The 23,805-nt window shown below is 38.7% G+C and overlaps 1 protein-coding gene across 3 annotated transcripts in view; it reads left to right on the forward strand.

Annotated features, from left to right (window-relative positions):
- Positions 1–23,805, forward strand: part of IPO8 (importin 8) — a 59,248-nt gene that overhangs the window by 24,614 nt on the left and 10,829 nt on the right. For all 3 annotated transcript variants that reach the window (XM_036299448.1, XM_036299449.1, XM_036299450.1), the window contains exons 11-20: positions 1,734–1,810; positions 2,073–2,189; positions 3,057–3,146; positions 5,545–5,710; positions 6,912–7,072; positions 9,849–9,974; positions 13,980–14,046; positions 15,801–15,926; positions 16,994–17,091; positions 19,988–20,083. In XM_036299448.1, coding sequence (XP_036155341.1) covers positions 1,734–1,810; positions 2,073–2,189; positions 3,057–3,146; positions 5,545–5,710; positions 6,912–7,072; positions 9,849–9,974; positions 13,980–14,046; positions 15,801–15,926; positions 16,994–17,091; positions 19,988–20,083 — 1,124 coding nt within the window. The remainder of the gene's footprint in view (positions 1–1,733; positions 1,811–2,072; positions 2,190–3,056; positions 3,147–5,544; positions 5,711–6,911; positions 7,073–9,848; positions 9,975–13,979; positions 14,047–15,800; positions 15,927–16,993; positions 17,092–19,987; positions 20,084–23,805) is intronic.

Genomic DNA, 23,805 nt, shown 5'->3' on the forward strand with positions numbered 1-23,805 from the left:
TGAATACCTGCTGTGTTTTACATACGTGTATATTCAAACAGATACCCCTTGAATACTTGTTGACAGGGCCAAGAGCTATCCAGCAGTCCCTCAGGACTTTTACACTTGCTGTTTCCTCTGCTTTATCTTTAGAGTTCCTTGTAGAGATTTCTCCTTCAATTTCTACTTAAGTGTTACCTTAATTGAGAATTGGAGAGGCTTTCCCTGACACCCTATTTAAAGTAGCACTTCACACTCTCTATGTTTCTCTTTACCCTGTTGTACATTTGTTCTTAGCCTGACCTATTATATGTGCATGTGTGTATATGTGTAGAATGTTCCTTACTCTCACCTTATAAACTCCATGAACTGTTTTTGTTTGATCTTTGTGTCCCCAGAGCCTACAAACAATGCCTGGCACATAGTAAGCACTAAATAAATCTTTATTGTTTTTTGATAGAGATACAGCACTTTTCCTATCCTCTGTGAAGCAGCTATGCCTAAAATGTATTTAATATATTTCTTTACTACTAGGGGCCCAGTGCACAAATTCGTGCACAGTGTGGGCCGTGAGGCTGCAGTGGGCACAGGGGTGGGTCTCAGCCGATCCTCCACACCCTTGCCTGGCCCCTCCCACCACGGCCCCCGGTCCCCTATCTGCCAGAAGCCCCACTCCCACCCCTGCCACACCCACATGCTGACAGCGCCGGCCCTGCTTGCACCCTCTGATGGCGCGAAGTGGTTGAGGCTGGTGCCAGGCGCCAGCAGTGAGTGTGAGTGTGAGTGGCGGCTCTGGTGCCCGCTCCGGGTGTGAGTGGGGCCATTGCTGGCAGTGGGTGTGAGAGGTGGCTGCCGGCCCTGATTGCCCCTCAGGAGCAGGAAGAGGTGGAGAAACCCTGAGGGGCTATCTCGGCCAGCAGCTGCTGCTTGCACTTGCTGACGGCGCTGATCGATCGGGGCCGGTGCTGGGTGTCAGCAGCAGGTGTGAGTGGCTGCTACGGTGCCAACAGTGGGTGTGAGCAGGCTGGCGCTGGCAGCAGGTGGGAGTGCTGGGCGGGACCACAGTGCATGGGAGCAAAGAATTTTCAGTAACCACCAGAGGCCCTGATGACAGCGATTGGTGCCCCGCCTTGGTCTGGTGCCCCTGCTCACCTGCTCCACAATCCCGTCACAGCCGATGCCCGCCATGTTCCACGCGCGCCCCCTGGTGGTCAGCGCACATTATAGTGACCGGTTATTCGGTTGTTTGGTTGTTCTGCTGTTTGGTCTATTTGCATATTAGGGTTATATATATATGATTGTTTAAAAAGGTAAGCCCTGCCAAAACCGGTTTGGCTCAGTGGATAGAGCGTCGGCCTGTGGACTGAAAGGTCCCAGGTTCTATTCCGGTCAAGGGCATGTACCTGGGTTGCAGGCACATCCCCAGTAGGAGATGTGCAGGAGGCAGCTGATGGATGTTTCTCTCTCATCCCTCTCCCTTCCTCTCTGTGAAAAATCAATAAAATATATATTAAAAAAAAAAAGGTAAGCCCTGTAGAGTTTGATATATACTGTTGTGCATGAAAACACTTGATGATATACCCTTAGAGAAAACACTGACAATGTATCTTCTAGCTTTTTTTTTATTCTGTAAAGCAATGTCATATGTGGACTATTGTTTTTTTCTTGATTTTTGAATAGTGAGTAATCAGTTTTAAAATCCGTATTAAGTAATTGTATGTTTACTAAAATGGTTTAATCTTTTAAAATCTTAGACATTTTTGAAGATTATGCTTCTCCTACCACAGCAGCCCAGACTCTCTTATATACTGCTGCAAAGAAAAGAAAAGAGGTACATAGTTATTCTTTTTAAATCCTCTGTTGATTTGATACTCTAATATAACCATAGTATTTGAAAAATTGTCTATTCGTTATAATCTGTCACTTTAAGAATATTTTATTATCCTAGTAAGGGCAAAGTATCCTATTATAAATACTTTATGAAACACAGTAAAATGCTTTAATTTTGAAAATTTGTACATTGCATATAAATAATACTATAGTCATACAAGGAAAGCTAATGTAGACTGAAATGGATTCTTCTATTTCTTTAGGTCTTGCCAAAAATGATGGCATTCTGTTATCAAATCCTAACAGACCCGAACTTTGACCCGAGGAAGAAAGATGGTGCTCTGCATGTGATTGGTTCCCTAGCTGATATTTTATTGAAGGTTAAGTTACTTATAATCTAATTTACTTAAAACTGTGAAGCACTGGCAAACGTGAGAATATGAAAGTTACGGATAATTTAAAACTGGTGACTGCTTCTGCATAATTGAGTTGACTGTAAATATTCTTTTTGTCACCTGTATCTTGAGTTAAAAAGAACTTTTGACTTTGTTCTTACCAAAATCAATCAGTATCAAATTATATTTAAGGTACTGTTTTTGTCTCTTTTTAAAAAATTATGTTTTTATTGATTTCAAAAAGGAAGGGAGTGGGAGAGAGAGAGAGAGAGAGAGAGAGAGAGAGAGAGAGAGAGAGAGAGAGAGAGAGAGAGAGAGAGAGAGAGATATCAGTGATGAGAAAGAATCATTTTTTGGCTGCCTCCTGCACATCCCCCACTGGAGACTGAGCCTGCAACCTGGGCATGTGCCCTGACCAGGAATTGAACTGTGACCTTCTAGTTAAAATGTTGACACTCAACCATTGAGCCACACCGGATAGGCATCTTTAAAAAAAATAATTTTTTTAAAAAAATTGACTTTAGAGAGAAAGAAGAAGGGAGAGAGAGAGAGAGAGAGAGAGAAAGAGAGAGAGAGAGAGAGAGAGAAACATTGATTGGCTGCCTCCTGCACACCCCTTCACCTGGGATCAAGCCCAAAATCTGATCGAACCAGCAATCTCTTGGTGCATGGGATGATGCTCAACCAACTGAACCACACAGGCCAGGGCTATTTTTGTCTTGTTTTAAAACATGCAATATATCAGTGAAATAGTTTTACAAAATTGGAAATAGAAGTATAGTAAGTGTAAGTCATAATAAAAATACTTTATTAGGATATATAAGTTGAAACTTAATTTCTATTTCCTAACAGAAGAGTTTATTCAAGGATCAAATGGAGTTGTTGCTGCAGAATCATGTATTTCCATTATTATTGTCTAATCTGGGATATCTTCGAGCTAGAGTAAGTTTTCCATATTTCCATTATATATCTTAAAATCTTCATTTTAATACAATTATTGAACTAAATGTTTTTGGATAAATTGACACATATTGAGGCAAACTGACTAAAGAACAAACTAGTAGATAGAGGGATTTATGGATTTTAATTCCAACTGTTTTCATTTTTTATCTTACCCTCACTTCCTGCATATGCAAAACATGTAATGAGTGATGATGTTACTGCAATGGTACAATGGAAATTAAGAAACTGATTAATTTTCAGTGTCCAAAAAAAGCATGAAATTCTAGTTTAGCTAAAAACTTGATTATGATTTCCAGTATGTTAGGTAGATATACCTTAGTAGAGTGAAGAAATTAATAATCCATGTAAACTTATTTGTGTTCTAAGTGTGTATTACTTCTAGAATCAATATATTTTATGGAGAAAGAAATAAAAATAGAACTTTAATTTAAGAGCCTAGTATTTATAACTACATCAACACACAAATTTCTTGCTAAGCACATCTACACTAATAAAAGACAAACATGCAAATTGACCATACCTTTGCTACCCATTAAGCCATGCCCACCAGCCAATCAGAGCAACTATATGCAAATTAACCCAACCAAGATGGCAGCCGGCAGCCACAGAGCTGGAGCGAGCAAGAGGCTTGGTTGCTCCAGTGATGGAGGAAGCCAGGCTTCCCGCGACCGGCTGTAGCCTCCGCAAAAGGCAACAAAGTTTCAATTATAGATGCTAAATAAATCCCAGAATAAAAAAAGAAAAGAAAAGAAAAAAAGGAGAGGCTGGGAGCTTCCGTCACCGGGGTCTTGGCCAGCCTGAAAATGGCCCTCAGCCCCTCACCCAGACTGGCCAGGCACCCCAGTGGGGACCCCCAAAGGGGGTGTGGCCAGCCTGAAAACAGCCATCAACCCCTCACCCAGACTGGCCAAACCTCCATGGGGTGAGGGTCCCCACTGGTGGGGGCTTGACCAGCCTGCAAACAACCCTCAGCCCCTCACCCAGGCTGTCCAGGCACCCCAGCGGGACCCCCACCCTTATCCGGGACACCCTTCAGGGAAAATCAGCTGGCCCCCACCTGTGCACCAGGCCTCTATCCTATATAATAAAAGGTAATATGCAAATTGACCCTAAGAGCAGAACGACTGGGAATGACTGGTCACTATGACACACACTGACCACCAGGGGGCAGATGCTCAGTGCAGGAGCTGTCCCCTGGTGGTCAGTGCGCTCCCACAGGGGGAGCTCTGCTCAGCCACAAGCCAGGCTGATGGCTGCCAGCACAGCGGTGGTGGCGGGAGCCTCTCCCACCTCCTCAGCAGCACTAAGGATGTCCGACTGCAGCTTAGGTCTGCTCCCTGCTGGTAAGTGGACATCCCCCGAGGGCTGCCAGAGGGATGTCTGACTGCCAGTTTGGGCCCAATCCCCCAGGGAGCGGGCCTAAGCCAGCAGGAGGACATCTTCCAAAGGGTCCCAGACTGCAAGAGGGCATAGGCTGGGCTGAGGGACCCCTCTGAGTGCACAAATTTTTGTGCACCAGGCCTCTAGTATATTAATAATACCTTATGCATTTCAAAGCATTTTATAAACAGAAGATAATCATCATTGGAGAAATATTTGGGCAAATGTAGATTAGAGATGTTGAGGCCACACAAATATTTTTACAGGTAGGCTTCTATCTTTGAGAGGATGTATAAATTGTAATTCTCTTGATAAAAATCTTTAGTAATTCAACTGTTGATTGTGTTTTATGCACGTAGAGAATTTAAGAAAGTAATATGATTTTGTGGTCTAGGAGTTTAAAATTTGGTAATCTACACAAGGTTTAAATTCTTTGTACCTATGTGAGTGAAAAAAAGGGAGTTTGCTGTAGTGTAAGGGAAAATAATGTTTCATTTGTTTGCTGTAAAGGCCAGCAAATAAGTGTCAAACATTGGTTTGTAGTAGCTTTTACATGTAAATAATAAATTAGTTGTGAATCATAATATTTATTAAAAGCATAAACAGGACTTTATTTTTCAGGGCAAGTTCTCTGAATTTATTCAGTACATAGTTCGCAAACTTGAAGGCAATTCAAGCATAGGTGCTCGGATTTATGTTTGAATAAGGATGGACATTTTTTCCCAGAGACACTTAAATTTGGCTCTGTTTTCTTTTTCCTGTGAAAAATGCTATTGCATATAGGTAATTTAGAAATAAGCAAACTGCCTTTTTTTAAAAACATAAAACAACAGAGAAATCCAGAAATTAGCAACTAAGGCTTATATGCTACCCTTTAAAAAACAAATAGTATGTGGTAGAATTAATGACATTTTAATTAGTAAGAAGTTATGCATGACATTATTATAGAATGCTGTAATCCTAATAGTTTCCTGTTTACTTTCTCCTTGTAACATAGTCGTGTTGGGTACTTCATGCATTTAGTTCTTTGAAGTTTCATAATGAGCTCAATCTAAGAAATGCACTTGAACTAGCAAAGAAGAGCTTGATTGAAGATAAGGAGATGCCCGTCAAAGTTGAAGCTGCCCTTGCTCTTCAGTCATTAATTTCTAACCAGACACAAGGTAAAGCCAAATACACCTTTTAGAATATTTGTTTGTTTGTTTATTTAGTTTTGGTTGTGGCCTTCTCAAATAGTCTTACTCATTTTCTTTCCTACTAAGAATAATTCTTTAAGTCTTAAGGTTTAGGGTTTAGATTTTTGAACTTTTGCCCCTCACAGTTTTAGAGAAGTTTACTTTTGACCTTTTTTGGGAATTCCTTTTGACTATGGTTTCCAGAAAACTTTTAGATTAGGGAACAAGTTGATAATTGTTGGGTATTAGGTGGACTGGGAATTAAGAGAACTGGTGTCTAATTTTGATTGTGCAACCAGTCTATATATATAAAAGCCTAATATGCAAATTGTCCCCTCAAGAGTTCTACCGGGAGACCAGGAGTTTGATCGCTTGCTATGACGTGCACTAACCACCAGGGGGTGGCACGGAATGAAGGAAGGCCCTGGCTGGCAGCCTGAAGGCCCCAATTGGCCCTGATCGCCGGCCAGGCCTAGGGACCATACCCATGCATGAATTTCGTGCACCGGGCCTCTAGTTTGCATATAAAGCTGGGCAAGGCACATGATTTGTCATGACTTGGATATCTAATACATTTAAATTCAGGGGGTTGGAGTAGGTAGCTTCAAGATCCTTTCAACTCTAGGATTCTGTGATTCTGCTACTTCTGAAAGTAGCAAGTAATATTTCTAGTGAGTGATAACCCAGACATCTCATTTGTTTGTTTAGAAGAATATTCTGTCCAAAGTTCAAATAAACCTTTGAAAGTAAACATGCACCTAGTTTACCTCTAGTCAACAATGTTTTAATGGAGGTCTGAATATTGCGTAAGAATATGAGGGGAGGAGGGTGAAAAGAGATGGGGTGGGGCAGGGGATGGGCACCATCAGCAGTGGGCATAGTTGTATATACATTATTTTTTATACTTGTATCCTGGTATCATATCCATGTTGTATAAGACACGGGGGCTGTTGGCATTTTGGTCAGGACAGTTCTCTCCTGTGCAGGACTGATTCTCTCTGTATTACTTAGGGGAATATTGATATATAGTGATGAAGATTATTTTGGTACAGCTTTGCAACTTACCACAGAGCAAGTATCTCTTTAGAACCTATTACCCTGTGTCACTTACCTTTGTGAGCAAGTTGATTCCTTTTATCACTTTTGAATGGCTAATTTTTTAGTGATTGTGTTTATTTTATTGCATTAGCTAAGGAGTATATGAAGCCACATGTGAGGCCTATTATGCAGGAGCTGTTGCACATTGTTAGAGAGACAGAAAATGACGACGTGACGAATGTTATCCAGAAGATGATATGTGAATACAGTCAAGAAATAGCCTCCATTGCTGTCGATATGACCCAACACTTGGTAAGACTGGGAGGGCTGTCTTGTATAAAAGCCTTGACTAATCTAAATAAATTAAACTCCAAAATTTGGAGTTTGGTTTTATATGTAATTGTAATCCTATCTAGCCTGTAATAAAAGGCTAATATGCAAATCGACCGAATGGTGAAATGACTGGTTGCTATGATGCACTCAGACCACCAGGGGGCAGATGCTCAATGCAGGAGCTGCCCCCTGGAGGTCAGTGTGCTCCCACAGGAGGAGTGCTGCTTAGCCAGAAGCTGGCCTCATGGCTGGTGAGTGCAGAGGCGGTGGCGGGAGCCTCTCCCGCCTTTGTAGCAGTGCTAAGGATGTCCAACTGCTGGCTTAGGCCCTCTCCCCCTGGGGAGCGGGCCTAAACCATCAATCGGACATTTCCCGAGGGCTCCTGGACTGTGAGAGGGCACAGGCCGGGCTGAGGGACACCCCTCCCCACCCAGAGTGCACAAATTTCATGCACTGGGCCTCTAGTGTTAATGTAAAAATGTTTTCTTTTCTAATTTTGACAGTTAATTTATATGTATATATATTGATTTCAGAGAGGAAGGGAGAGGGAGAGAGAGAAGCATCAATGATGAGAGAGAATCATAGATTGGCTGCCTCCCGCATGCCCCACACTGAGGATGGAGCCAGCATGTGCCTTGACCGGGAATTAAACCGTGACCTCCTGGTTCACAGGTTGACACTCAACCACTGAGCCACGCCAGCTGGGCTCTTTTTTTTCTATAGTTCAAACAAGATAGTTTATTCCTCTCTTATATTAATAACAGTCTGGAGGAAGCAGGCAGGAAGACAAGGTCCCCCAAGCACCCAGTTTCTTCCCACCATTCCCTAGGACCGTGGTCGGCAAACTGTGGCTCGCGAGCCACATGCGGCTCTTTAGCCCCTTGAGTGTGGCTCTTCCTAAGCCTTAGGAGTATCCTAATTAAATTAATAACAATGTACCTACCTATATAGTTTAAGTTTAAAAAATTTGGCTCTCAAAAGAAGTTTCAATCGTTGTACTGTTGACATTTGGCTCTTGACTAATGAGTTTGCCGACCACTGCAGGACAATCCTAAACTAAGTTACCAGCAACACACTTGAATTCAAGCCCACAGGGAGTGGAAAAAGAGGAGTTGGGAAGCAAGCAGTTTCCTTTGAAATTGTGACAAAGTTGTGCACACACTGCTCATGTCCTACTTGTCCCTGTGGGGTGAAGTTATTTTCTAGTCCATCTTTTATTTGGTGCACTGCCTTTTTAGGTCCCAGTTTTACACAGAGATCTAGATCCAATTTCCATGTGAGCGCTCTGGTATTCATTTTCTATTTTCTGTGTGTGAAGCCCAATATACCCCAAATTTCCAGGCCCCAGGGATAGGCCGAGGCCCTAGCAGAGCCATCAGTTTAAGCCCCAAGCGTTTCCCAACACTACTGCCTACAAAGCCCCAGGTTGTCCGGCCTTGCCATCTTGCTGCCCACATCTCTCTTCTCCCTCACACACCAGTCTCTAGCTCCTCTGGCTTCCTTGCTATTCTCAGAGGTCACCACGCTCTTTGCAACCTCCTGGCCTTTTCACATGCCACTCCCTCTAGATATCCATTTGGCTGGCTCCCTCCCCTCATTCTGCTCAGATGCCACCACCTCCAAGACTTTTGCTGACCACTGTGAGCAAAATAGCTCCTCGTCACAACCCATTACCTACCTTTGACTTTCCCTTAGAGCACCCATAACTACTGACGTGGTATTGTGTGTATGTGTTTTAATGTATGGTCTAACTCTTCCACTGGCTATGAGCCTAGGTAGTTGATTTAGAAAGTAATTCTGGGGAATGGGAGTGGGGAAGGGACATGAACCGCAAAGGAGGAGAAGCCAATACCAGGTTATGCTATTGAGACTATGGATGTGGCTCAGAACTCAGTCAGGGGAGAGAACCCAGTATACTTCAGCTGCTGGCTCCTTTGGTCAAATGTGGCCCCCTATAGGTGGTTAGTTCCCCTGCACTTCTGGTTTGCATGGATCAGAGAAGCTCTGGGGCAGGAAGCAAGGGCTCAAGCCTGAGGCAAGACCATGTCAGGTTGTGCCTGAGCAAACCTGGTGGAAGTCCTTGTGGAAGTGGTTGCTGCAGCAATGGCTACAGTGAGAGGTGGGGCCAAGGGACTATTGACAGTTAATTTCTATAGTTAATTAGATTTAAATCTAATAACATTTAAGATTAATGTATTTTATCTATAACATTCTGAGATTTCATAGTGATTTTGCTTTAATGCGAGCCTTCTAAATTTTCACTTTCTGGATTTTGAATCTTGAAACTCATTTTCTTCAGTTTTAGGCAATTTCTTGTGTTACTTCTTTGATGAATTTTTCTCTGCTCTTTTTTCTGTTCTATAGTTCTGATGTAGAGTATTGGGCCAAGACTAAGTTTCTGATTTCTTTACCTCTCTCTCCATATCTGCTCTTTTCGTTTCATATTCTAGATGATTCCTTGACCTTGTCTTCTAAACCTTCTATTGAATTTTTTATTTGAGTATTATTAGATTTCAATTTTCCCAGATTTTGGATTTATTTGTTTAACAACCAGAGTTAAGTATTAGCTATCTGATTGTAATAGCTAACGTATATATTTCACTCTAGTGTCCAGATAAGGAAAAAATGGCTATATTTAAAACATAACAACAAAATACATAATGTTGCTGACATTATATGTGTGATGCTGCTCTTTTGCTAACATAATAGAGGGGTGGGTATAACTACTAATTGTTGAATATGTTTATTTTCATAGGCAGAGATATTTGGCAAAGTTCTTCAAAGTGATGAATATGAAGAAGTTGAAGACAAAACAGTAATGGCTATGGGAATTTTACATACCATTGATACTATCTTGACAGTTGTTGAAGATCATAAAGAGGTGGGATTTCTTTGTATTTTATTTTGTCATTATAGTAACTTTAACTGAAATTTATATGATCAATGGGCACAATTTTAAAGTTGTGACTTTTACATTGCTATTTAGTTATGTTGCTAGATTTTATAAATTATCCTCGAATTTTAAAGACACATATTAAAATAATTGATGGGAAATATTACCTGTGGTTATAAAGTGTATACTGTATCCCTTTTTTCTGAACTGAATGAACTAAGTTCAGCACATGACATCTGCCAGGCTAGGTTTTTAGGGAATACTAAATTGTATAAGACATGAGCTCTGCCTTCTGAATCCATAATGTAGTCTTCTCAGTGGAGAGTGATAGCCATCAGTCAGAGTGGCAAATATTAAGTAATGAAACAAAATTCTGAGTAACAAATATTGTGAGGATGGAAGGGAAGAAGAGTTTAAAACATCATTTTCCCTGAACTGAATTCCAGAATAATATTGGGATAAGAATTGTGCAGACAGTCATCAAGTGCTTTCACATCCATTAGGTCAGGGGTGGGGAATGTCCGGCCCAGGGGCCGTATAAGGCCCCTGAAGTCATTTGTTCTGGCCCTGCCAAGGCATTAGGGGTGAGTTAATTAAATGTTTGACCAAATGTAGCAGGCTAAATTTTAGGTTGATCATTTTGTATGGCCTGCAAATGATGTTATAAATATCCAATGGCCCTTGGCAGTAAAAAGGTGCCCTACTCCTGCATTAGCTGATATAATGGTACCCACGTCACTATGAGTTGGATGGAGCACGTAATGGTAGTGCCATTTTGCAGAAGTGGAAAACAAGAGACTTGTTCATGGTCACCAAGTTTTGGGTTTGCAGTCAAATCATCCTGATGATATATCAGTGTATCGCCACCTAAAACCCGCTGCTCTCCTCCCCAAGTGTTACATAACCTTTCCTTAATTCAAATTAGATTGTGTTTTTCTGTGAGCTCAAGTTGACTTATTTAGCAATGATGGCAACTCTTGTTTTATACAGTGAGGATTTGGGAAAGCAGGTGCCATTTCTTTAAATAGCATTGTTAAACCCTGTGGCTATTGATTTATCTTGTGTTTACCACTTACCAATACATGATTACCAGATTCTTAAAAATGGTTCGATCTTCTTTTCCTGGGCTGGCCTTCTTTCACCTAAAAGGCTCAATGCGAATTTTAATTTCCATATTCATTATTTTAGTTTTGTATCCTTTTGAAACTATATGGGACTCTTGGAAACAGTGAGGTGTTCCAAATTAAATCACAGCAAGTGTACTTGAGGATAATTCTTTCACCTTATATGTAGAACTTGTATTTTAAATTTGAAGAGACCTGAGAAATCGCCTCATCCAGTTTTCCCAAGTATATGTGTAGAGGACAGGCAGTGGTAGAATGAGCAATAGGATTATTTTGAAAACAAAACAGCATTTTCTATTTTTGTTTTAATTTTTTTACTCTTGATATTACATTTGTTTTGAATTTCAAATAAAGTTAAAGGAGCATGAGAAGTTACTATGAGATTATCAAAGAAGGCAAGCCAGGGGTAAAACTGAAGAGTACTAATCATATCCATCTTCCTTATTTACAGATGAAAAAACTTAGCACCTTCAGCTAAATGGCTTACCTAGGTTTTAGATCAGCGATTTTCAATGTGTGTGTGTTTTTTTTTTTTTTTTAATCTCATGGCACACATAAAATAATAACTAAAATTCTGTGGCACACCAAAAATATACACTTTTTGCCTATCTGACAAAAAATATGTGTAATTTTGATTTATTCACATGGGACATCTATTGTTGTGTTGGCTGTTGTCAGTTTTAAATTTGACAGTCTAAGGGAGAAGAGGTCACTGCCCCTGACTACATAGTCAGGTATTGCGTGTTTTTTGTGTGTGTTTGTGTGTTGCTTAAACAGCAAACATTTATTTCTCACAATTCTGAAGGCTGGGGCGTGTGTTTTTTAAGTTCTGCTTCTTCTTTTTAATCCTCACCCGAGGATATGCTTTTACTGATTTTTTTAGAGAGAGAGGAAGAGAGAGGGAGAGATAGAGAAACATCAATGTGAGAGTGAAACATCAATCGATTGCAACCTGGGTATGAGCCCTGCCTGGGAATCAAACCTGCCACCTTTTGGTGTGCAAGATGATGCCCAACCAACTGAGCCACACCAGCCAGGGCAGGTATTGCATGTTTCAAAAATTCTTGAGGCACACCAATTTGCCTCTTGTGGCACACACACTGGTTGAAAATCACCGTCATAGATAATTAGGGGCAAAACAAGAACCAGAATCTTGTTTCCTGACTGCCTGTCCTATGACTAAATTTTAGCTTGTTAAAACATTTTTGAGAACATTATTTTTGAAAGGAGAAATCACATGTGAATGAATATATGTACAAATACTTCCTGTGTGAAGAGCACAAGTGAAAGTCTAAAACATCTTAAGCATGTGCAGTTTTTCTTAGTGGTTCTAAATATATAGAAAATGCTTAAATGGAAAAATTTGGATCATTTGAATTTCAAGACTGTAGTTTAAGTTGAATATTAAAGAATAATTTTAAAAGTTGAAATAGGGTACTTGGATGAAAAATGGAATCCATCATGGATTTTAATTTTTTCTTATTTAAAAAATATTTAGTACAAACCTATGTTGAAAATTCAAAAGGTGTGAAAAGGAGGATGAGATCTCATCTCCCCAGACATCTCATCCTCCTCTCAAGGAGGTGGCTCCTTTACCAGGTTTTTTGTATCTTTCCAGAGATTTTTCTCTACTATATCCAGGCAGAAAGTGAGTATGTGTATTTTTCTTTAATGAAAGTGATAGCATACATTTTCAGCTGCCACTTTTTACTTAATATTTCTTGGTGAGTCTTCCATAGTAGTCAATAAAATTACATATTTTTAATAGTTGCATGATATCTCTTTGTATGATATACCTAATTTACTTAGTTGGTCCTTGTTAATGGATATAATTTAACTATTTCTTGTTAAGTGGACATTGGTTGTTACTAATCACAAATGTTGCTGCAATGACTTTTTACATGTCATTTTGTACATGTAATAATATATTCAGAGGGAAAATTTCTTTAATTCAAATTTCTGGATCAAAAATACATGTATGAGTAGTTTCAAGGATATTGCTAAGGTGTCCTTCATGCTCCCTGAATCAATGTAAAGTCCCTACTTTTTGATCATCGCCAGTCTGATAGGTGAAAAGTGTTAATCCTGTGGTTAGAATTTTTACTCTTATTATGTATTAGAATAAACTTTTTATAAGGTCAGATCCATTTATATTTCTTTTGTTGTAATCTTTGCCTTTCTTTTTATTACTATGATTTCATGTGAGTGGAATTTTATCTTTGTGTTATCTTTGAAAATATTTCCTTCAATTTTTCATTTATCTTTGACTTCCGCTTGCTCTATGCAGATATTTTTAATTTTTGATACCAAATGACTCAATATATTTATTTCTCATTTCTGGGCTTTGAGTCATTTTCCTTCTTTAGGATTACACACAATTCTTTTGATATCTTCTAGTATTTTTCATGTCTGAAGTACAGTAGGCCTTGAATTCTGAGTGTCCCGACTAACGAGTTTTTTTGAGATACCAGCTGTCTCTGGGCGATTTTTTGCATTGAGTTGATAGAGTAATTTGAGTTAACAAGCTCCTTAACGAGCTCGGTCTCGGAATGAATTAAACTCGTAAGTCAAGGCCCCACTGTATTAACATTGAAAACTGATCTGTTAGGTCTTTATTTTGGTATAAAATATCAGGTAAGGAACTTATTTAATTCATAATTTTATTATAGATGTAATTCTCATTTCTATTATTGGTTTACGTTTTAGAATTTTCTGGTATTCTTGCATGTTTAATTTTTCACACAAAGTTTAGCATTAACTTCTCAATTTCTCTCAAAAAAAGTCTTGTTATTTTTATTGGGATAATATTAAATTTGTAGATGAACTTAAGGGTTAAGATGAATTTTAAACTGTTTAAACTTGTCTTTAGGTTACTCAGCAGTTAGAGAACATCTGTCTACGGATCATTGATCTTGTTTTACAGAAACATATAATTGGTAAGTTTGAGGGTTGAGTAAGAATGTAAATTGAAAATTAAAAAATATTTGATGAACTTTCAGTGCATTGTTAGTCCTTTAGATTCAAGAAGATGGACAATTTTGAGAGAGAAAAGACAGCATTCTCTTCAGTTTTTGGATATACTTTCTAGTATCTGTATTTTCATTTAGGGAGAAACTTTAATGCATCCAGTTAAGAAGTTTTGGTCTTAAAATTTTTCAAGCGCAGAGAATCTTAAGTGTTACATTTCTAGAAATCAAGAACTGGGATGAGGTGAGGTTACTTTAGTCTGGGATTGAAAAATGTGACGTGACGGTCGCATACCTTATCAGAAGTGTGAATTAATTGTTCTGCTCTCTATTATGGCGCTTCTGATTAGAATCAGTAACTAATGCTGGCTAGTATAAACCAAAGGGAATTTGTAGACGGAGGCTACTTTTCCATGGTATCCAAGCAATTTGAAGATGCTAGCCTCCAAGGCATTGGGCATCAGGGAAGTGCAATCTGTACAATACACAGATAGAAGGGTACAAGAAAAGCATGTTGCTGCTTAAGAGCAGTTGTCCCCAAACGTTTTATCACTTAGTAAAAATTAGTGAGAATGGAGCATGCACTTCTAATATGTATGCATATATTCACACACATAAAAATAGACATGCGAAAGGGTAAGATTAAAAGTGCTCTAATACATTCTTCTTCCATCTAGTGGATTATCTTGCACACTGCCTAGGGTATATCCTCCTTATTTTTGAAGTCATTGCTGTAAAGCAGTAGTTCTTTTTTCTTTTCTTTTTTTTAAATCCTCACCTGAGGATATTTTTTTCCATTGATTGTTTTTAGAGAAAGTGGGAAGGAGAGGAAGAGACAGAAACACCAATGTGAGAGAGACACATTGATTGGTTGCCTCCCGTATGCCCATGACCAGAGCTGGGAGCCTGCAACCGAGGTACATGTTGTTGACCCGAATCAAACCCTTCAGTCCACAGGCCGATGCTGTATTCCAGGAGCCAAACTGGCTAGGCTAGAGCAGTAGTTGTTAAACTTTGGTGTGCGTAAGAACCACTAAGGAGCTAGTTAACGTGAAGATTGCTGGACTGTATCCCAGAGGTTCTGATGCTTAGTTTGAGGCAGAGCCCAGGAATCTGCATTTTTACTGATTATTCCAAGTGATTCTCATGCAGGTGAAATAGTAATTAGAGATGCTTTTTGCTAATAGGATCTCTGGATACAAGTGCCTTTCTTTACTTTCTTACTAGAGCAAATGCAAAACAGGTAACATAATCTAGTAGCCAGAAAAGAGTACTCACTAGTAATTGCAGGAAATTAGGTGACTAATTTTCAAGCCCTGGCTATTATAAAACAAAAGGAATTGTTAAAGTGTTACACTAATGAACACAATGATTTATGTGACATGAGTAGAGTCTAATTTAACATCTTACTGCCCCCAAGGTCAATTTTTATAGCAGAGTGTTAATTTGTATAAAGATTAGGTGAGTCAGGATATTACTATAGACCCGCCCTTATCCACGGGGGATATGTTCTAAGACCCTCATAGACACCTGAAACTGTGGATAATACCAAACCCTATATATAACTGTTTTTTTTCTATAATGCACACCTATGATAAAGTTTAGTTTATAAATTAGGCACAGCAAGAGATTAACAACAACAATAAAATAGAACAATTATAATAATATACTGTAATAAAAGCTGTGAAACTATACATTCTAATAAGATATTTTCTTCTTTCCAGAATTCTATGAAGAAATTCTTTCCCTGGCATATAGTTTAACCTGCCGTGGTATTTCCCCTCAAATGTGGCAGCTTCTAGCTATATTATATGAGGTTTTTCAGCAGGATTGTTTTGAATATTTTACAGGTATGGTTTTGACCATGTAACATTTTTGCTTTTCTGAATCTAGATATTATTTCCTTTAATACTTGAAATAAAGACATAGATGATTTCAGTACCAATCAGAAAATAATTATTCTTATTTCTCTGTCAAGGTTGGGGCTGTTGTAACAGTGATTTTCAGCTTCAGGAATATAGGCAATGGGAGGGAGCCTGTGTTTCCTATGTATCTTAAATTAGTTTGCGATCAGAGAATATTTTCCATACATTAATTCTATTAATATTTTCTGAATACTGACTATACTCCATCACTGTTCTAAGCTCAGCAATACAGCTATGAACAAAATAGCCCTTGCTTAAAAAAAAAAATATTTGAGAGAGGGAGAGAGAGAAACATCGATGTGAGAGGGAAACTTGGATTGGCTGCCTCCTGCACGCCCTGTACTGGGGATTGAGCCTGCAACCTGGGCATGTGCTGGACCAGGAATCGCACCAGCAACCTTTCAGTGCATGGGAGGACAGCCAACAAACTCAGCCACACCGACCAGGGCACCCTTGCTTATTTTTTTAAATATATCTAATTGATTTTTTACAGAGAGGAAGGGAGAGAGATAGTTAGAAACATCGATGGGAGAGAAACATCGATCAGCCGCCTCCTGCACACGCCCAACCAAGGTACATGCTCTTGACCGGAATCGAACCTTCAGTCCGCAGGCCGACACTCTAGCCACTGAGCCAAACCAGTCAGGGCCACCCCTGCTTTTTTGATGTCTTCATTCTAGTATGGGAAGAAGGGAAGGCATGGAAATGCACAGAGAAGGAAGAAAATATGTAGTGTGTCAGATGGTGATGAGTACTGTGGAGAAGAATAATATTTAGAATAATCACTACATCAATGATGAGCAATTTAATCTTTCTGATCCACGTTTTCCTTATCTATAAATAGGGTAGATTTATCACTTTTGTTTCTAGCATTTTGTAGTAGCAAGGGAGGATAGTAATGTGTGTGTGCAACAGAAATGTGGTTTCAGGGGGAATAATTTATTTCTTCTTCTATTAGTCAAGTCTAACTGGGATTTTGAATTTTTTTCCAGACATGATGCCACTCCTGCATAATTATGTGACAATAGATACAAATACTTTACTGTCAAATCCAAAGCATTTAGAAATACTTTTCACCATGTGTAGAAAGGTAAGTGGTGTAGTGTTGACTCTTTCAATTTGTTTCTTATACATTTTGTTCTTCTGTATTGCCTTCATCAACATATATTTGTCATTTTGTTTTTTTTTAAATGAGATTGGAGTTGTAATTTGAAACTTTCATATTGTGTGTTGTACTGAAGAATGTTTGCCACTCTTCTACCTGTGTACTTTATAATGTTCAGAGGTAAATGATTTTCTTTGTGTTTTGATTTTTTTCTTTCAAAATTGCAAACTTGCTACTTGATTAAAGAAACGTGGTAGGAAAATAACCACACAGTTTGTTCTCATTGATTTTTCTTTTAATTGAATGTATATATTGGAAGTCATTAGATGTAGGACGTTAAGACAAAAGATTGAAATTGTTGGAAAAACAGCATCATTTAGATCAGTCCAGGATAATTTATAAGCAACATAATAGTACCTGTTAGATTTGTGCACTAACAAATGTCTACTGTGTTATTTTTGTCACAGGTTAGATTTGGCCTTCTATTAGTTATATCTGGGAAGCCATAATGGCTAAATAATGTTTCCCTTCCATAGTAGAATATATGTATATACATAAATATAAAACTGTATTGCATATAGTTGGCAGAGTTTATAAAGCTCAAATAGCCAGACCTAAAAGTTTGGCTTTAGAGTTGGGAGTAAAATACTCTGTACAACCTATTTTCCTCGCCTGACGGGATGTGTTTCAGGATCTGCTAAGAGTGCTGAACCAATAATCGGTATCTGATTTAGGTCTCATTCAGTTAAAAAGAGCCTGGAAGATATGGAGAAGTCACTAAGTTTCATCGCATATAAACTGAAGGAATAGAATCATGATTTTTAAAGATGCCTTTAGTCTAATAGCCCAGCTTGTTAATCATAATCACTTGGCATTCTTCAATTTTTCTTAAGTTACAGAAACAGATGCTAGTGAGAAAAAGAGGAAGAGAAAGCAACAAATAGAAAACATAACAGTCCTACATGTTCCATTAGTAATATAGCAGATAGAATAAAAGTGATATTCACAATGATGTACTTACTAGTATACTTGCCAAGTAGTGAAAATGTTTTCATATTCTTGGTTTTAATAATAATACTTATTGAACTCTTATTGTATACCAGGTATTTCCTAAGCATTTTATAATTATAAATTTATTTAATCTTTACAACATTATGAGGAAGGTATCACTTTTTTGTCCAAGAGGAGACTGAACCACAATTTCTTGCACTGTGCCTGAAGTTTAGTCAACTGTCCTAAGTCAAAGTGTGTTGGAGCCAGATTTGTTCACAGAAAGTCTGGTTCCAGAGCTGAACTTAATTTAATTTTTAAGTCACTGAAATATATTTTGTTTTTTTCTCCTTTTGAGGGAGTAGGAACAGGAAAACAAAACCAATCAACAAAAAAACCAAGTAAATGCAATTTTGGGAAAAAGGAGTGATTTTTTTCTTTCTGTAGCATACAGCTCCATGAGGTATATATATTATCATCCTCCTTTTATATTTACAGTAAGACAGAGAGAAGTTAAGTAGCTTTTTCCAAAACACAGATACTAAGTGGCAGAGCTGGAATTTAAACCTAGGTCTTCTGATTCGAGAGCCCATTCACATTTAGAATCTAGATTTTAAACATATGGCCGTAGAGCAGTGGTTATCAACCTTCTGGCCCTTTAAATACAGTTCCTCATGTTGTGACCCAACCATAAAATTATTTTCGTTGCTATTTCGTAACTGTAATGTTGCTACTGTTATGAATCGTAATGTAAATATCTGATATGCAGGATGGTCTTAGGCGACCCCTGTGAAAGGGTCGTTTAACCGCCAAAGGGGTCGCGACCCACAGGTTGAGAACCTCTGCCCAAAGGGAGCATTTTAGCTTTATTTAAATAGAGTTGATTCTTGGCTTTGGCAGTTACCTGCTTACTATTCAACGTACTGTTCCATCTCTTTTCTAGCTTCCAACATTTTATAGCTGTCTTTCTTCTTTTTCTCCATCTTTGTGAATGTATGCCTCTAAAATTTCTTTATTATCATTTTAATGGCCTTTTGGAAAGGAATAAAATTAAATGGAAGTACTGACTCTGTTATCTTTACCTGGAATTTCTTTTTAATTCAGTTTTCTTAAATTGTATTTGTCTAGGAAATTATCCAGTTCATCTAAATTTTCAAATATAAAAGAAATAAAGAGCATTGCCCATACTATTCTCTTATTTTTAATCTCTCCTTTATTTGTATTTATATCTTTCATTCCTAATATTTTATTATTTGGTTTTCTTTGCTTTTTAAAAATAATTTTTAAAGATAAAAGTTGTCTAAGTCTTTTTTCAATGAATCTGTTTTTGTTTCTGTTATCTCTTTTTGTCTATATATTTAATTTCTGTGTCAACTTTATTCTTTGGGTTAAGTTTATGTGTTGTGTTTGAACTCATTAATTTTTCCATCTTTCTTAATTTTTAATGTAAGCATGCCTCTACAAATGCCTCTCTTCAGGAAACCTTTAAAAGTGTACAATATTGAATTATGATGATTATTATGAAAAAATGGGTGTATATGGAAAGAATTAAAAAAGACTGGAAAAATTCAGGGTTTGTTTTATTGTTTAAAAGGAGAGTATTTTTTTAAAAAAATATTTTATTGTTTTAGTGCTTTAAAGAGATGCTTCATTTATCTAGATAATTAACTCATACATCCCACTTTATTAATCCAAAATTAAGTAAGTGAATTTTTACTCCTTATGTGGAAATTAGGGTAGGTAAAGAAGGCAGATGGACTTTAACCTTTCCTTTTTGGGTTGACAAGGTAAACTTAAAAGCAAGCAAAGCTATGAGTTCAATGGCTGAATTTTTATTGGCTATTTGCTTCATGTGGACTCGATGAAGCTGAGCTCATTGTAATTGTGGCAGGTACTATATGGAGATGCAGGAGAAGATGCAGAATGTCATGCAGCCAAACTGCTTGAAGTCATCATTCTTCAGTGCAAAGGAAGGGGAATCGATCAGGTAATATATGTATGGAAAGCCTCTTACTTTATGTTTACATTTAAAATTTACATTGCAGATTGACTTTTGTTTACATTATGATGAAAATTAAAAATTTTTGGAAATTATATCTTGTACTTTGCTTAGAATGAGATGCACAGAAAAATATGTAATACTTTAAGGGGCTATCAAGCAAATCATAAAGGAGATAAATGTGTAAATGTTACACAATTGGATTCCCAGAGATTTGAAACTTCCCTTTGTGTTTGTTATTGTAGTATTCATAGATTATTTTTTTAAAACAGAAATGAAGATACTATGTAAAAAAGTTTTTGTTTACTGATTTTAAAAAGTATAAATTTTGAACAAGATTAATTTTTGATTGCTATTGTGGTGTGATAATCAATGACTGAGAAAAAAGTATTTAAGTGTTTAAGAAAAACTATGGAGTCATCTCTTCTTTCAGGCCTGTAACTTTTTATAACACCTTTATTGAGATAAAATTCACCATACAATTTATCTATTGAATGTTCATAGATTTGCCTATTCTAGACCTTTCACATAAATGAAATCGCATGTGATCCTTTGTGAATAACTTCACTCTCTCAGCATAATTTTTTTAAAGCGTTGGCTTTATATATATATTTCAGAGAAGAAGGGAGAGGGGGAGATAGAAACATCAATGATGAGAGAGAATCATTGATTGGCTGCCTCCTGCATACCCCCCACTGGGTATCGAGCCTGCAACCTGGGCATGTGCCCTTGACTGTAATTGAACCCCAGACGCTTCTTCAGTCTGCAGACTGATGCTCTATCCACTGAGCCAAATCGGCTACCGCTAGGGCAAGCATGTCAAACTCGTGGCCCACAATAAATATTTTTGCAGCCCTGCCAATATAACGGTGTGTAAGGGATGTTTTAATAAAAATTTTGTAACTTAATTTTTACAATATCCTATTATACATAATTATTAATAACGAACTACAATGTTTGCTAATGACTGATTACTATAATCGTGTTGCATTTACTTCCCTACGCACCTTACACGCAGGCGCACCATTTCTCTCCAGTAATACTAGCAGCAAATATTTTAGCTGCCAATTGCCACCTCATTAGTCGTGTACTGACTTGTTTGGTGTGTGCAACAGGAAATATTTTGCTTTCGGAGAACAAGAAAAATAGGTTTATTTGTGTTATGCTTATTAATTTGTGCAGTTATTCAGTGTCTGGTAAGTTAATGTTCAAGAAAAAATACTAATTTTTATTAAAATGTTCTATTATTTTATGTTAATGATTACTCATTTATTTCAGCCCTTTGTATTTAGCATGTCTCTCGAAATAAACCTACATTTCTATGAAAATTGAAGCTTTTTTTTTTTTGTGGCCCACATAAACATAAACCTTGTGTGTTTGGCCCGTGTTAGCCTTTGAGTTTGACATGGTTGGGCTAGGGCTTAGCGTGATGTGTTAAAGGCCTATCCTTGAGATAACATGTATCAGTATTCATTTCTTTTTATTGCCTAGTACTCCATTATATGGATATATCACAGTTTAGTCCTTCACCATTTGATGGGTATTTGGATTATTTCCATTTTTTTTTTACTAACATGAATAATGTTATGAACATTTATATGTAAACTAGAGACTCGGTGCATGAAATTCATGCACTGAGGCGGGGGGGGGGCCCTTAGCCTGGCCTGTGCCCTCTCACAGCCTGGGAACCCTTGGGGGATGTCCAACTGCCATAAAGGCGGGAGAGGCTCCCGCCACCACCAGTGTACTCGCCAGCCGTGAGCCTGGCTTCTGGCTGAATGACGCCCCCCTGTGGGAGTGCAGTGACCACCAGGGGGCAGTTCCTGCATTGAATGTCTGCTCCCTGGTGGCCAGTGCGCGTCATAGTGACAGGTCGTTCTGCCGTTGGGCTGAAACCAGCTCTGTGACATCCCCAAGGGGTCCCGGATTGCAAGAGGGCAAAGGACAGGCTGAGGGACCCCACTGGTGCACAATTGGGGCTGGAGAGGGACGCGGGATGTTGGCCAGCTTGGGAGGGACTGTGGGACAGCTCCAGGGCATGCCTGGCCCATCTCACTCAGTCCTGATCGGCCGGACTCCAGCACAAGCTAACCTACCAGTTGGAGCGTCTGCCCCCCTGGTGGTCAGTGCACATCATAGCTAGCAGTTGAGCGGCCTTAGCATATCATTAGCATATTACGCTTTGGTTGAACGGACAACTAGACGACCGGACACTTAGCATACTAGGCTTTTTATTATATAGAATATTTGTGCAGACACATTTTTATTTCTCTTGGTATATATTTAGGAATGGTAATTCTATTGGTAATTCTATGTCTAACTATTTTAGGAACTGCCAAACTGTTTTCCAAAGTAGCTGTACCATTTTCCATTCCTATCAGCAGTGAATGAGGGTTCCAATTTTTCCACATCCTCATGAACATTTGCTTTGTTTTCTTTGTTATAGTTGTTCTAGTAGATGAGAAGTGGTATTGTTATCAGAGAATTGCGCGGATTGCCTTTCTCTGTTGCTAGTGGAAGTGGGATTCTTTGGGCGCTGCTGGAGTAAGCATTTCCAGAGGCCCCCACAGGAGGATGAGATGTGGTAGAAAGCTTTATTTGTGTGGAAATTACATCTCTCAGGTTGCAAAGTCCCATTTTCCTTAGCCAGTCCTGGAAAAGATGCAGCTGGGGATTCAGCAGAACTAAAAGCAAAGCCAGTGTCCAGAGTTTCTGTTCCATGGTGGTGCTGGGTCCAGTGTAACATCAGGCTAGTTCGAGTCCATCAGTCCATTGTGTGTGGGGTCCACATGGCTGTGGGCCATATGGGCGAGTGCAGAGCATGAGAGTAAGAAAGCCAGGAGTCAGGCCTGAGCAGCAATAGAGAGCAAGAGGCAAGAGAGCAAGAGAGGGAACTCCTTTGTTCAGCAACTTACCAGTATGTATCTCAAATTTTGTGCCCTTGCAGTGGCCACACCTATTCTTGCCAATAAACTGCTCCCAGGTGTGACTGACAAGTAATCATCTTCCTGTGTCAGAACTCTTCAGGCATTCGTGTAATATTTGGGCTTCCCTTTGTTTCTTTCCAGTTCATTAATTATGGTTAAATATCATACCAGTATCGTATCTTGTAATTTTGATTAGTTTTTCCTGATGGCTAATGATGATGAGCATCTTTTCATGTGGCCATCCTGCATGCCCCACACTGGGGATCAAACCCACAACCTGGGCATGTGCCCTGACCGGGAATCAAACCAATGACTTCTTGGTTCATGTGTCGATGCTCTACAACTGAGCCACACCAGCTGGGCAACCCCAATGTTTTTATAGTTTTGCCTACTAAAGAAAACATATTCAATTTAACTCTTAAATATTTACATGAAACCTTGATTTTTAAATTCATTTTAAAATAATATTTATGTGTTAGAGGAGTTTTAGCTTTACAGGAAAATCAAGCAGAAAGTACAGAGATTTCGCATACACCCCTGCCTCCACACATGCATAGTACCTCCCATTACCCACATCCTCACCAGAGTGATACATTGGTTCCAATTGATGAACCTGCACTGACACATCATAATCTCTCAAAGTCCAAAGTTTACATTAGGGTTCACTTTTTAAAAAAAATAATTCTTTATTGTTGAAAGTATTACATATGTCCCTTTTTTTCCCCATTGACCCTCTCCAGCCCTACCCCACACCCCTGCCCCTCCACTCCAGGCCTTTAGCAC

This window comes from Myotis myotis, unplaced genomic scaffold (assembly GCF_014108235.1).
Source record: "Myotis myotis isolate mMyoMyo1 unplaced genomic scaffold, mMyoMyo1.p scaffold_m19_p_3, whole genome shotgun sequence".
Taxonomy (NCBI): domain Eukaryota; kingdom Metazoa; phylum Chordata; class Mammalia; order Chiroptera; family Vespertilionidae; genus Myotis; species Myotis myotis.